Here is a 12,901-nt window from a genome sequence, read left to right as displayed (position 1 = left end):
ACTCCAGCCCGCAGCCAGGCTCGAGCTAACAACGAAGCTCTAAAGCCTCAATACACAACTTTATTAGGGGAGGGATGGTAGGAAAAGGGCCCTGTGTAGAACAGATTACATCCTGGAGCCCTGGAGGCTGGGGAAGATGGCGGTGGGGAGTTAGGGAAGCTTTGAGGAGGCGTCCTGGCCAGGAACATCTGTGCCTGTCAGGGATGGAGGGCAAGGGGTCCAGGGTCTCAGAAGCGGCCATGCCGATGGTCTGGGGATCGTCGTCGGTTTCTTTCTCTGGGACGGTGGCTGGCCTGAGACCTAGGGGGTGACCTGGGGACAGGAGTGGACAGGGGAGGGTTAGAGCCCTGGGGAGTGGTATGCAGGTCTGCCTCTCTGCTCTGGGATGGGGCAGGGCTGGTGATGAAGCAACCGGAGCTCCTGAGGGTGGTGTCAGGATGGGTGCTCAGGCTCATCTCGGGACTGGAGAACTAGGTCGGTCTTGGGTTTGGGGGTTTGGGGTTCAGGCAGCTTTGGGGGTTGGGACATAGGTGCTGGTCTTGGGATGGGGCTCAGGGCTAGTCTTAGGGTACAGAAGGCTTGAGACAGTTACTGGGGCATAGGATCAGGTCCACCTTGGTATAGGGGCCTTAGGGTATGAGGAGTCTTGGCAGACTGGTCCTGAGGTACCTGCGCCTGGGTCCGCGCCCATAGAGCTGTCGCCGGAGGTTCCGGGAGATGGGTCGCAGGTGCATGAAGTTGCAGAAGCCACCGCGGGTACATTCCCTGGGTAGAGGACGGATGGATGGATGGAGGAGACCACTGTCACTGACAGCTCCCTAACACACACAGTAGTCTGGGACTCCAGGCACCCAGCCCTGTACTACCATACCCCATCTCATACTGCCGACAGCATGACTCCCGGAAGTCGGTGACAGGAGACAGCTCGGCATGTACAGCCTGCCCATTGAACCAGCGGTTATTGAGTTCAGCCACTGCCCGCTCTGCATCCTCCTCGCGGCGAAACTGGGAGGAAAGTCGGTCAGGGTCAGCAGTCAAACTCAGAAATCTTCAGGGGACTAGATAGCAGCCCTGAGGCAGGACTGGATTTAGCGATGGACCTCAAGCTGTGAGGCTACAGTGGTGGCCATTAGGCACTGAAATGCCTCCCCCTCTGGGCTCTAATGGGGGGACAGCAGGCACCTTGACATAGACATTGCCCACGAGGTGGTCCCCCAGGTTGTCGCACACATTCATCTCTTCAATCTCCCCGTACTTCTCCTGCAGTTCGGTGAACACCTCCTGCGGAAGACCAGGAGGAACTCAGCTGAGCTCCTGGCCCAAAGGGAACTCGACCCACCCTGCCAACCCTCACCTCGAAGAAGTTATCATAGTGTTCTTGCACCTCCACGTCGCTCACGTGACCTGGAGGAGGGGGCAGGGTGGAATCAGGGCGTGGCCTGCTGGGGGCTGTCCGCCCTGCCCCCAAGACCGGCCCTTCACTCACAGTGCGATCCGTCTGCGGTTTGGGCGGTGTTCTGTGGATTCCGGTACAGGTTGAGCAGCACTATGGTCTGAACAGAATTTAAAAGGGGCAGGGGCTGAGCTCAGAGAGCGGGGTACATGTAAAGGGGTGAGGTATGAAGGTTGGGAGTGGGACCTTGCACCAGAGAAGAAGCCTAAGCATTTTGACTGCATCGGCGATGCTTGCCCCAAGGAAACCTGAAGAGAGGGGACCTAGGACAGCCCAGCGGCGTAGTCTTGTACATACGGGGGGTGGCCAAATTCCTGGGAGAAGGGCCTGAAGGTTGGGGGAAGAACCTGCAGAGGTCCGACAAGAAACGAGCCGGGCGGTAGGGTGGGCCTTAGAAACCCGGAAAAGGCGGGACCTCGTGACGGTGGACAGCAGAAGAGGAAGGGCCGGGAGGCGTTAACCCTCGGGGCTCCGGGGTGGGGCTCACCTGGCTGAAAGTCGGTTTGTTGTGAAGCCGGGAGCACCGGTCCCCGTGCCGGCAGGCCCCGATCTTAAAGTAAAAAGAGCAGTTAACCCTGGAAGAGGTGCAAAGACAGAGGTGAACCGAGGGCCGGGGAAGCTGGACACCCCAGAAACACCGCCCCACGCCGCCCAGCCACCAGGGAACCAAGTGCCCCGGCCCCGGCCCCCCGAGGGGCCACTCCCTGCGCCCGTTCTCACTTGTCCTTCTCAGTCCCGAATATCGAAGCTAAATATTCAGCCATTTTCACCCGAACCCTCCAACTCTGTCTGCTCTTTACGTCACTTCCATTGCTTAAGAGTATTGGGAAGCGTAGTTCACCGCCGCCTAGGGACGCACATCACGCGCTCAGAAACTCCCTAGTGCGCTTGCGTGTTTGGAGGCCTGAGCCCTCCGCACGGACTCACCGGCAGGAGTTCCCCGAATGCGCGTGCGTGCAGCGTTGCCTCACTGAAAAAGACTACAAACTCCAGAGATACTTGCGGCATCTCGCGCAAACGGCCGTAGTTGAAAGTGGCGGAGGCGTCCAAGCCACAGGAAGTAGACTCGCCTGGTAAGTTGAGGGTCGTTTCGCGGCCCCCAATAAACGTGAAGAGCGTTTCAACCCAGTCAGCTTTCTGGTGGGGGTAGGGGTGTCCTTCTTTCAGCAAACCTGCCCTTCAGTTTATCTCCTTTTGCCGTAATAGGGGCGTGGTTGTTCGCGATCCTTGCATCTGTCACTTGGGGTCAAGGCTTGGGTCTCGCCCCGCAGACCCTCGGGACGACCCGGCCCCAGCGCAACTATGAACTTGGAGCGAGTGTCCAACGAGGAGAAGTTGAACCTGTGCCGGAAGTACTACTTGGGTAAGGGCCGGTCTCCTAGGCTCCCAGGAGAAGAAAGGGGACCGGACTAGAGCGCCTGAGGGAAGAGGGTATGGGGCCTGAATTATTGGGTCTAAGGGATGAAGCGACTGGGGACGCGGGCTCCTGGGTCTGAGGGAAGGACCTGGGTCCTGAGGAAGGAGGAGGCCAGGACCTCAACTTGTGGGTCCCAAGAGAGGAGAGGAGGTGGGGGGCTGGACTCCTGAGTCCTGAGAAAGAGATGGTTGAGGAATCAGATTCCTGGATCCCAGGCAGGAGCGAGGATTCCTGAGTTCCTGATAGCAGAGATTTCCATTTGAACTTGGGTATGGGAGAAGACCTTCCAAATAGGTCCTCTAGGTGGATGTGGGGGAGGATCCTCATTGCCTTATGTCCCAGTTTGTTTTTTGCTTTTCAGGTGGGTTTGCTTTCCTGCCTTTTCTCTGGTTGGTCAATATCTTCTGGTTCTTCCGGGAGGCCTTCCTTGTCCCGGCATACACGGAGCAGAGCCAAATCAAAGGCTGTGAGTCCAGGGCACAGATGAAGGGAGGCCACCCAGTGTGGGGAGGGGGAAGTGGGGAGCTTTGGTGGGAGGGGATGATGGAGGTTCCAGAAGTCTGGGGCTCTGTGGAAGAGAAGAGAGGGCTGGTCTGGGGAGACCAGAGAGCAGGTGGAGGCCAAACTTTTCCACTCCTGTTCCCTCTTACAGATGTCTGGCGCTCAGCTGTGGGCTTCCTCTTCTGGGTGATTGTACTCGCCACCTGGATCACCATCTTCCAGATCTACCGGCCCCGTTGGGGTGCCCTTGGGGACTACCTCTCCTTCACCATACCTTTGGGTACCCCCTGACAACTTCTTCTGCACAGACCTGGGAACCTGCTCATTCTCCCAGGATGAGCTCCTCTACTCTAAGCCCACTCTCAAGCCCCTAAGACTTGTTCCCATCTTCTGTGTTCTCTGCTGACATCCCCCAATAAAGGACCCTAATTCTCTATGTTGACTTCCTAGGATCTCTTGGAGGTTGAAGCATAAAATGATTATTAATATTCAGAAATATTTATTGAATGCTTACTTTGTGCCAGGCTTGGTGCTTCACACATTATGTGCATTTTTTCACTGAATACTTATAATTTTCCGAAATAACAAAGTTTCCTACTTAGGAACCCTGTTTTACAGATGCAGAACCAAGAAAGGAATAATGCTTCTATTACTAGGGGCTGCTATCCCATATTGTAGTGTGTGAATTTGAAAACGTTACTTTCCCACTCTGCCTCAGTATTCTCATCAGGAGTGTGGATCACAATTCTACCTCCTACAATTTGGGCCAAGGCATAGGTGGTTAATGAAAGTTTCCCACTTTCTGAAGGCAATGTCTGCAGCAATAGACATATTCAAGAGCTGTATTAGAGAAGGCTTCCTTGGCCATCCTCTTTAAAATTTCAGTCCCCACGTCAGTACTCCCTATGTTCTTTCTCCTCTTACATTTTGTTTAAAACGTTCTACTTGTTTATTGTTTATCCTTCATCTTTTAAAATATAAGCTCTATTAGAGCAAGGATTTTTCTCTTTTGTTCACTGCGGTGTCCCCAGTGCCTAGAAGAGTGCCCAGCACGCTAATTAATATTTGCTAAATGAATGAGGTTGTGCCTGAAAAGAGATTAACAGGTAGCTGGCACTTAGCGAGTGCTTAGTAAGAGGGAACCCAGCCAAACTCCAGACTTGCCTTCCTCTTAGGGACAAGAGGGTCTCCCGACGGTTAAATAAATCCTGTTAATAGCTAAATTGGTGTTACTCAAAGCTTCTAACACTACAAGTTCCAAGAAGCCTCGCGATGCCCTGATCCTACGTCTCCCACCGTGCCTCGCGCGGCGCAGGCGCCGTTACCCCGGCTGAGTCGGGAGCTAGAACTACACCTCCCAGGAAGCGCCCTGGGGTGTCGTCGGTTTGTTTCCGGAAACGGGGCCCCAGAAAGGTGGGACTTAGGGCTGGGAGCGGACGGCGGCAGCTCTCAATTGGTCGGGGTCCCAGATTGACGGTCGCCTTGACTAATGGGAACAAGTGACTGCCGCAAGAGCCCGCCCACAGAAGGGGAACTAGAGGAGGTGGCGGCAGCGGCGGCGGTGGCGGCTGGACACTGGTCAGCGCGGAGGACTGTCCGCACGCAACCTTACCTTTGACCTCTCCCCGCCTGCCTCTGGCTTTGACTTGTGACCCTAGGCTCCTTGGGGCTCCTCTGACCCAGCTAGCCAGACCCCAGACCCAAACCATGTTCCCGGTGAAGGTGAAAGTGGAGAAATCAGGTGAGGACCCCGAGTTCGGGGGCCTGTCGGGGAGCTCCGGACTGATCGGGGGATGGGAGTCCCGACAGACAGGAGTATCGCGATAAGGGGGACTGCGCGGCTTCTCCCTGCAGCCCATCTGACTGTCGCTCTGAGGCATCGAGCGATTCCTGCCACCTTCATACCCTCCCGGTCTGTGCTCGAGGTAGCTTTGAGATTGAATGGTGGTGGCTCAGGCATTTGGGGGCGGTAAGACATGGGGATCCTGAGCCATGTGACTCTGAGAAGGACTCTTTTTTTGGTTCTGCCTCAGTTTCCCCATTTCCAGCAGTGGTTACGAGTCAAGCATTGTGCTGAACGCCTGAACTACAGAGAAGCTTTTAATCCTCGCAGTCACTGTATCGCAGTAATCCTAGGAATGAAGAAATGTGGTAGATGGGGAAACTGAAGCTGAGAGAGAGGAAGTGATTTTGGATTGGGGCGGAGCTGATGGGAACCCAGGACTAGCATGTTAAGGGTAGTGGGAGAGGCACGGAATCCAAACAAAAAAAATGATAGTAAAATGGAGTAAGATGTTAGATGGTATAAGTGGTAATAAAATGAAACAGGAGAAGGTAAGTAGATCAGGAGGGAGGCAGGGTGAGGGAGAGCCATGAGGATATGTGAAGGAACAGCGGATCAGCAAAGGAAATAGCTTTGAAAAGGCCCTGAGGTGGAAGCCTTGTCTGGCGTGTTCAAGGATGAGCAGGGAGGCCGGTGTGGCTGGAGCAGAGCGAGTGAGTTAGAGTGTGAGGAGGTGGGTGCGAAAGGGAGGGGATGGGGGCGGGTCTTATGGGCCCAGGTTAGGACTTTGGCTTTTGCTTTGATGGAAATTGGGAGCCAAGGAAGGGTTTTGAACTGAGGAGTGAGTTAATAAAGATGCCCCCCAAATGCTGAAAGAATTGTGGGTAGAAAAGTGAAGGGGGCCTGACCACAAATGGTGGGTGGGGAAGGGGTAGGCAGGGTCATGGAGGCCTGTGAGGACCAGGCTGAGGAGCTCAGACTCTGACCAGGGGGCACTGCAGAGTCGTGGAGGCTTCTATCAGGATGATCAGGGTCAGGTTTGGTTTCAGGAAGATTCCCCCGGCCGCTTTGTGGAGGGTGGGTCAGAAGGGGAGACTGAGGCTGGGAGCCCAGGGGGAGAAAGGGAAAGGACCAGAGTCAGGGGTGTTGGGAGCGGGGAGCGGGGAGAGACACTCAGGAGGCCAAGTGGACAGACCAGGGGATTGGTGGGCTGGGGTGGGGGAGAGAGAGAGGTGTCCATGTTGAGGCCCAGGGGGGATAGTGGGGCTACCCCTGAAATGGGAGCCCAGGAAAAGGGGTAAGAGAGAGACCCTGAGGCCAGTGTGGGCCTAGTAGGTGGAACGAGCCTGGGGGATGTCCAGGGGACATGTCCAGGAGTCCGTGGGATCCCACAGTCTGAGGTTCAGGAGAGAAGCAGGGGGTGGGGAAGGAGACATGATAGATCCATACCTTGGTTCCTGCCCAAGGCTCTTTGCGAGAATGTCAGCTGCCCCAGCTCCCACCCCCACCCTGTCTCTCCTCTGAGTGATGTCAGGAGTCCCTGCATCTCCCAGTCTCCTCAGGAAGTCCCAGGGCTGGGAAAGCATGTCCCCAAGTGTCCTTCCAGGCTCTGAGCACCGGGCCGGAGCTCCTGCTAGATGGAAGAGGAGAGCAAACACCCCACAAGGGCGAGAGGAGAATATTTATAACATCATCTCCTCCTCAGTTCCGTGATGGAGGGAGGGCAGCACAGGCTGACAGAGCCAGGCATCGCCTGTGGCAGGCAGGAAGGTGGGCGCAGATCTCATTTCCAGAAAAAAAAAAGCCCAAAATGGGTATTTTAGGTGAAATCTCCCGATTTTTAAATGTAGTCAGCTCAGATTTAATTCAGATTAAAATAACACCACTGCCTCAGCCAAACAAAACACATCTGGCAGCAAGACTCTGCACCCAGTCTGAGACCCTGCCTTATAACCTCAGCCGTGGAGCCAGACAGCCTGGGTGCAGATCCTCAGTCCTGCTGTTTCCTGGCCGTGTAACTTTGAGCAAGTCATTTAACATTTCTGTGCCTCAGTTTCACTGTCTATAAAATGGGGATAAACATCGTATCTTCCTGCCAGGCTTACTGTGAGAATTCAGTGGGTTAATGTGTGTGATGTGCTTGGAACCACACCTGGCACATAGTAAGCACTGTGTACATGCTATTTTTATTATTATTGCATCCTGCTAAGAAACTCGTCTACACCATGGTTTATTTAAACCTCAAAACAGTCCTAGCAGATGGGTATCATCCAGAGACCCATTTTCATGATGAGGAAACAGGCTCAGCAACGTAAGGTGACTTAGGTCACATGGGAGCATGTGGCACAGCCCTGGAATCCAGTGCTCCTGCTCATCGCTTCAGCAGTCTCTGCCCACTGCACCCTCAGCATTCCCCGGCCTGGTGAAGGATTGGATAGGCATGCCCTCCCTGGCCCAGTTGGCTACAAACCCGCCTCAGGCCTGGGAACTGACTCCTGCTCTGTCCCCTGTTCCCCAGAGTTGGAGATGGCCAAGGCCCGGAACCAACTGGATGCCGTTCTGCAGTGTCTGCTGGAGAAGAGTCATATGGACAGGTTGGGACCTGGCCCAGCATGGGGTCATAGGGGGTCGGGGGCCCTGGCAGGGGACCCTCTGATCCTGGGTGAATCTGGGTGGGACCCCAGAGGCTGGCTTAGGGAAGAAGGTGCCCAGTGGAGAGGCCACTCTGGGCCTTTGGAACCCTGAGCCCACAGCTCTCTTCTGCTCCCAGGGAACGTCTGGATGAGGAAGCCGGAAAGACCCCCTCGGACACCCACAACAAGTAAGTTTTGTTGGTGGGGTTTGTATCTGAGGGCTTGTGTGGATAACTCTTCCCTCAACCAAGCCCTGAGCACTCGGCCCCGTGCTTCCTCCACCACAGTCCTAACCACTCTGCGGGGACAAAGACCCTGGGGCAACAGACGCTTAGGTCCCCTCATGGTTGGGACCTCAAGGCCCAGGGGCGTGGGTGGGACACAAGGCCTAAGCAATTGGCGGGGTCCATGTAGGCATCTCAGGCTCAATCTCAGGGTATCCCCAGGGTTCCCTCTTGAGGGGTTTGAGCAGGCATTTGAGGGTCAGCCTGCTGACGCCCCGTCTTTCCCCACAGGGATTGCTCCATCGCGGCCACCGGCAAACGGTAAGGTAGCAGGGGCCCCAGCCAGCTGAGGAGAGGTCCCCAGCCCCCACCCTGGTCCTGACATTCTCCCTCCACACACAGGCCGTCTGCCCGCTTCCCCCACCAGCGGAGGAAGAAGAGGAGGGAGATGGATGACGGGCTGGCCGAGGGAGGCCCACAGCGATCCAGTGAGTAGGCGGTGGCCCTCGAGGGCGGGCAACACCAGGGGGCTACGGAGGACATTCACGGACATTCACGTACCTCCCCCTCCACCACCCTAGACACATACGTGATCAAGCTGTTTGACCGGAGCGTGGACTTGGCTCAGTTCAGCGAGAACACGCCACTGTACCCAATCTGCCGGGCCTGGATGCGCAACAGCCCCTCAGTGCGCGAGCGGGAACGCTCGCCCAGCTCGCCACTGCCCCCTCTGCCTGAGGATGAGGAGGTGGGATGGGGGAGGGCAGTGGGTAGATGGTCACAACGTACCCTTCCCCAGCCAATGGGATAGACAGGCGCAGGTCTCTGTCCCTCAAATGACTCCTGGACCTGGGGAGGCACACAGACGTGAACCCTTAGGCTGGGGGATGGATGGAGCTCCCTAGAGCAGACAGACATGGCTACCTGGTCTGGGAGGGAGAGGGGACAGGGTTCCCCTGGGCAGATAGATGTGACCTCCAAAATCAGGGGTCCCCAAGAGCTGGGGGGCTGGACAGAGGTCCTTAGTGCAAACAGGTATAGCCACCTGGCCTAGGGGAGCAATCAGGACCCCTTGGGCTGGGCAGGGGTAGATGGGGGTCCCTGGGTTGGGCAAGAGAAGACAAGGATTCCTGGGGCAGGCAGACCTGACCCCCAGCCTTCAGACATGACTCCTAAGCACAGGTCCCTGGTGAGTCCCTCATGTCTGTTGTCACTGGGAAAGGCAGGAGGGGTGAATGTGTACCCCTGGCCCTCTTCTCTGACTTTTGGGCCTGGTGTTGGGGCCCTTGTGTCCCCAGGGTTCAGAGATCAGTAACAGCAAGAGTCGTGATGTGTACAAGCTGCCTCCGCCCACAGCCCCTGGGCCACCTGGAGATGCATGCAGATCCCGAATTCCATCCCCACTGCAGCCCGAGACCCAGGGTACCCCCGATGATGAGGTGGGTATGCAAGGCTGGCCTGGGGCTACGGGGCATATTGTGGGGCCTGGACGTAGCCACCCAGCCTGGCCTCTCTATCCATGCAGCCCTCTGAGCCTGAGCCCTCCCCTTCCACACTCATCTACCGCAACATGCAGCGCTGGAAACGCATCCGCCAGAGGTGAGCATCCCCCAGCCTGCTTGCCCCCCTGTGGCCTCTGTCCCAACTGCTAAGTCCTCCCTCTGCCTCCCACCCCCGCCGCAGGTGGAAGGAGGCATCTCATCGGAACCAGCTTCGTTACTCAGAAAGCATGAAGATCCTACGGGAGATGTACGAGAGACAGTGATGTTCCCTTGTCCCCCCAAGCCCAATAAACATTCTCCTCCTCCACACTGGCCTCTGTTGCTTCAGCCCATCCTTCCTGGCCCAGGCATAAAGCAGCTGGCACAGCTTTAGCACATTTATTGGGGCAGTGGGCCTGGTTAGGAGTGAGGAGATGGGGCAGCAGGGAATTCAAGGAGGGAGAAAGATTGTGGGGAATCAGAGTGGCTACTTGGTTGGGTCTTGGAGAAGAAGGGGAGGTGCATGGAAGGTGGATTGCCTGGGATATGTGATTGGAGAGTTGGGGGTCAGGACAGAGTGACTGGGGGGTTATGGTTAGAGTTGGTGATGGGGGCCTAGGATATCTGCAGAGTCTGGGGGAATGGGGTAGGGTATCTGTAGTTTGAGGTTGAGGGTCCTGGTTGGCTAGAATCGGTGTCCAAGAGTGGGGGTTAGAAAAGGAGTTCAGGGGTGGGGGTGGCTGGCTAGGGTTTCAAGTCAGAAGATGGGTTGGGGGAGGCAAGTAGGGAGAGTGGAGTGTCTGGTTGGAGTGAGGGGAAGGATCCAGAGCCTTGGGAGCCAGGCTTGGATGGTCTGGGGTGGAAGGTCTGTGCAGAGTCTGGGACATTTGAGGGGTGAGGGGGATTATGCTGGACTGGCCTAGGGTGGGGGCAGGGCTGTGTACACCATAATCCGGTGTCACAGAGGGGAGGGGATCGAAATGGGGTGTGGAGATATTTTCCTAGAAGAGTCAGAGGAAATAAGGAGTTTTGAGTGGGGCTATATGCCAAGAAAGGGGGGTCAGTGGGGATGGGAGACTGCAGGCTAAGGCATTGTGCTTGAAGGGTCCGGAACCTAGGAAGGTGTTGAGGGTTTGAAAGCTGGAGGGCTTGTGAGAGCGGGAGTGTCAGTGGAGAGGTCTAGGTTATCAGGACTGAGTCTAGGTTGGAAGGGTCAGGGCGGGATCCCAGATTGGGTGGATGGGTAGTCTTGGCGCGCTCAGGACATCTGGCTGGGCGGAGTCAGGTCGGCTTTAAAAGAGGGGGCCTGAGGCGGCTCCCGGCGTTCAGGCGTGCCCAGCCAGACCCCTACTTGGCAGCAGCCGGCGGCGACGGGAGTGGGGCCTGGGCCGGCGCGGGTGCGGCCTGGATGGACAGGACACCCTCAGGGGACAACGCGGACGTCACGGTGGCAGGATCCACGCCAGGCGGCAAGCGGTAGCGGCGGTGGAACTCGCGCGAGATGTATCCGTGCTCATCCTGGGGGGAGAGAGGCCTGAGTACCCCCGCCCCTTCCCTATAGATGCCCCGCCCTCCGGCCCGCAGTCCCACCCCCGCCAGCAGGCTCACCGGGCGCTCCTCGTGGCGCGCATGCACCTCCACGTGTTCGCCAACCACCTTGACGGCGATTTCCTCCGGCGAGAAGTGCTTCACGTCCAGAAGCACCGAGAAATGCCCGGAGTCGGTCGGCACCTGCACACAGGCCGATCGTCATGGGGCGGGGCGGGGCTCCCTGGACCCAGTCAGGCCCCTCCCCCGTCGGGGCCCGGTCGGTTCCGCTGCTGCAGCTGATCCTGGCCTCCGGAGCTGGGGGGGTCCCCTTTCTTACTCATAGCCACCATCGAGGACCTGTTCCCCCAGGATAACTGGCATCATCTGTCCCCGTGGCATCACTGGGATTCCTCTCTCACCCGGAGTGATGAGGCCCCCTCCCCCTGCAAGGTCAGGGACCTTTGCCTTCTCAGGGTGAGGCCTGACTACCCCCCCCCCCCCGGTGTCAGCGACCCCACGGTCAGCGGCTCCTCCTGGACACTTACTCCTCAGCTCCCTCCCCCTCAGAGCCCCCCGGGCCCTTACTGCCCTCCGCCGTCCCCCGCCAGAAATCGCCAAGATGCCTCCTCCCCCGTCTCCAGAGTCTTCTTTCTACCCTCCCACTCGAGTCACGGGACCGCCTGCGCCCTCAGCTGTTACTAGTACTCCTCCTCCGCTTCCCAGAGCGGCCAGGACCCCCTTCTCAAGTCACAGGACCCTTCCTCTCCTCTGCCTCTCCAGGAGACATAAGGTCACCACATACAGTCTCCAAACTCTCTTCCCCAAGGCTAACAAAGCATTCCCTCCCCTCAGCAGTGACTGGGAGTCCCCACGCCCTTCAGAATGACTGGGCTCCCCTTTTTCCCAGATTCCTTGGGTCTCCAGCCTCCTCCAGAGTTACCAAGACTCCCCTCAGAGTACCGCTCCCACCCTGTCAGTGACCCAGCCCTTCCACTCCCCCGAGAGCTGAGACCGTCCTCATCTCGATGGGGACCTCCCACTCCGTTCAGTAATCCGGCCTCTGAGATTCCATACTCAGGGAACTCCGGAAGCCCCCCTCAAAGGGGCACGCCCTCCCGGGACCCCGAGCCTTGGAAGTGGTCAGGTGACCGCCCCTCCCCCAGGCCTGGCACCTGGGCGGTAGGCAGCGCCACGCTGGGTGCGCGCAGGTAGTAGGGGGCCAGCGCGGCGGGGCAGAGCGCAGCCAGCTCGGCCTCCAGCAGTCCCTCGCCGAAGCGCTGGTCGAAGAGGCGCCCGGGCAGGGGGGCCGAGGCGCGGCGCAGCCACGACGGCTGCACAGGCACGGGGATCTCCATCCTGCTCCGCCGCCGCCGCCGCCGCCGCCCTGGGCGCCGCAGTGCCTCTGCGTGCGCCGCCGCCGCCGATTTATAGTTCGCCCTGTGTCCGCCCCTCGGCGGGCCGCCCGGGGACACTGGGACCGTGGCCAGACTCGGCCATTAATAGAGCCTTATTTAGAAAGCCCAACAATGACTTAGCCATTTATTAAGCGCCTGCTGGATGCCAGAGAGGTGTCATTAGGGTTCCCCAATTTCCCGAAAGGGAAACTAAGGCTGAGAAGGTGGAGCCTTGCCGGAGTGGGGAGCACAGCGCGTTTGGGACCCGGGGCCTCAGAAGCCCCCGCGGAGTTCCCAGTACGTTTAATCCACCCCCGCCCCGCAGGCAGCTCTGGGGATGACGCAGATGGCCGTCTTAGGAGCTGATTCCTGGGTACAGGGAATGCTGTAGCGGGGCCAGGCTGTCAGGAGGACACAGAACAGACCCTACTCCCATCTCAGCCGGGCCCTGGGCCCAGCCCGCCGGCAAGCCGGGCCTAATTCTG

At 57.9% G+C, this 12,901-nt stretch overlaps 4 protein-coding genes across 5 annotated transcripts; 2 read left to right on the top strand and 2 right to left on the bottom strand.

Moving 5' to 3' along the window:
- Nucleotides 1-40: 40 nt before the first annotated feature.
- U2AF1L4 (U2 small nuclear RNA auxiliary factor 1 like 4) lies at nt 41-2,309 on the bottom strand. Of its 2 annotated transcripts, none has more exons than XM_058530915.1 (8): nt 2,174-2,309; nt 1,941-2,028; nt 1,487-1,553; nt 1,355-1,404; nt 1,183-1,281; nt 872-1,005; nt 670-765; nt 41-312 (listed from the first exon to the last, which is right to left on the bottom strand). In XM_058530915.1, the coding sequence occupies exons 1-8, from the start codon at nt 2,215-2,217 to the stop codon at nt 228-230; spliced, it is 663 nt and encodes a 220-aa protein (XP_058386898.1). In that variant the 5' UTR covers nt 2,218-2,309; the 3' UTR covers nt 41-227. The 2 variants fall into 2 exon arrangements, with proteins under 2 accessions (XP_058386898.1, XP_058386899.1); XM_058530916.1 differs by having other exon boundaries at nt 1,385-1,404.
- Nucleotides 2,310-2,353: 44 nt separating this feature from the next.
- PSENEN (presenilin enhancer, gamma-secretase subunit) lies at nt 2,354-3,807 on the top strand. Its single transcript, XM_058530937.1, has 4 exons — nt 2,354-2,526; nt 2,660-2,816; nt 3,232-3,336; nt 3,523-3,807. The coding sequence occupies exons 2-4, from the start codon at nt 2,756-2,758 to the stop codon at nt 3,660-3,662; spliced, it is 306 nt and encodes a 101-aa protein (XP_058386920.1). The 5' UTR covers nt 2,354-2,526; nt 2,660-2,755; the 3' UTR covers nt 3,663-3,807.
- A 978-nt stretch (nt 3,808-4,785) lies between these two features.
- On the top strand, nt 4,786-9,827 carry LIN37 (lin-37 DREAM MuvB core complex component). The gene is made up of 9 exons (XM_058530912.1): nt 4,786-5,112; nt 7,673-7,748; nt 7,925-7,975; nt 8,303-8,332; nt 8,414-8,499; nt 8,593-8,759; nt 9,310-9,450; nt 9,537-9,610; nt 9,695-9,827. Exons 1-9 carry the CDS (start codon nt 5,079-5,081, stop codon nt 9,774-9,776), a joined length of 741 nt encoding a protein of 246 aa, XP_058386895.1. The 5' UTR covers nt 4,786-5,078; the 3' UTR covers nt 9,777-9,827.
- A 48-nt stretch (nt 9,828-9,875) lies between these two features.
- On the bottom strand, nt 9,876-12,400 carry HSPB6 (heat shock protein family B (small) member 6). The gene is made up of 3 exons (XM_058530925.1): nt 12,195-12,400; nt 11,101-11,223; nt 9,876-11,010 (listed from the first exon to the last, which is right to left on the bottom strand). Exons 1-3 carry the CDS (start codon nt 12,375-12,377, stop codon nt 10,840-10,842), a joined length of 477 nt encoding a protein of 158 aa, XP_058386908.1. The 5' UTR covers nt 12,378-12,400; the 3' UTR covers nt 9,876-10,839.
- Nucleotides 12,401-12,901: the final 501 nt, after the last annotated feature.

This window comes from Diceros bicornis, chromosome 34 (assembly GCF_020826845.1).
Source record: "Diceros bicornis minor isolate mBicDic1 chromosome 34, mDicBic1.mat.cur, whole genome shotgun sequence".
Taxonomy (NCBI): Eukaryota; Metazoa; Chordata; class Mammalia; order Perissodactyla; family Rhinocerotidae; genus Diceros; species Diceros bicornis.
This window is presented reverse-complemented; position numbering and strand designations above follow the sequence as displayed.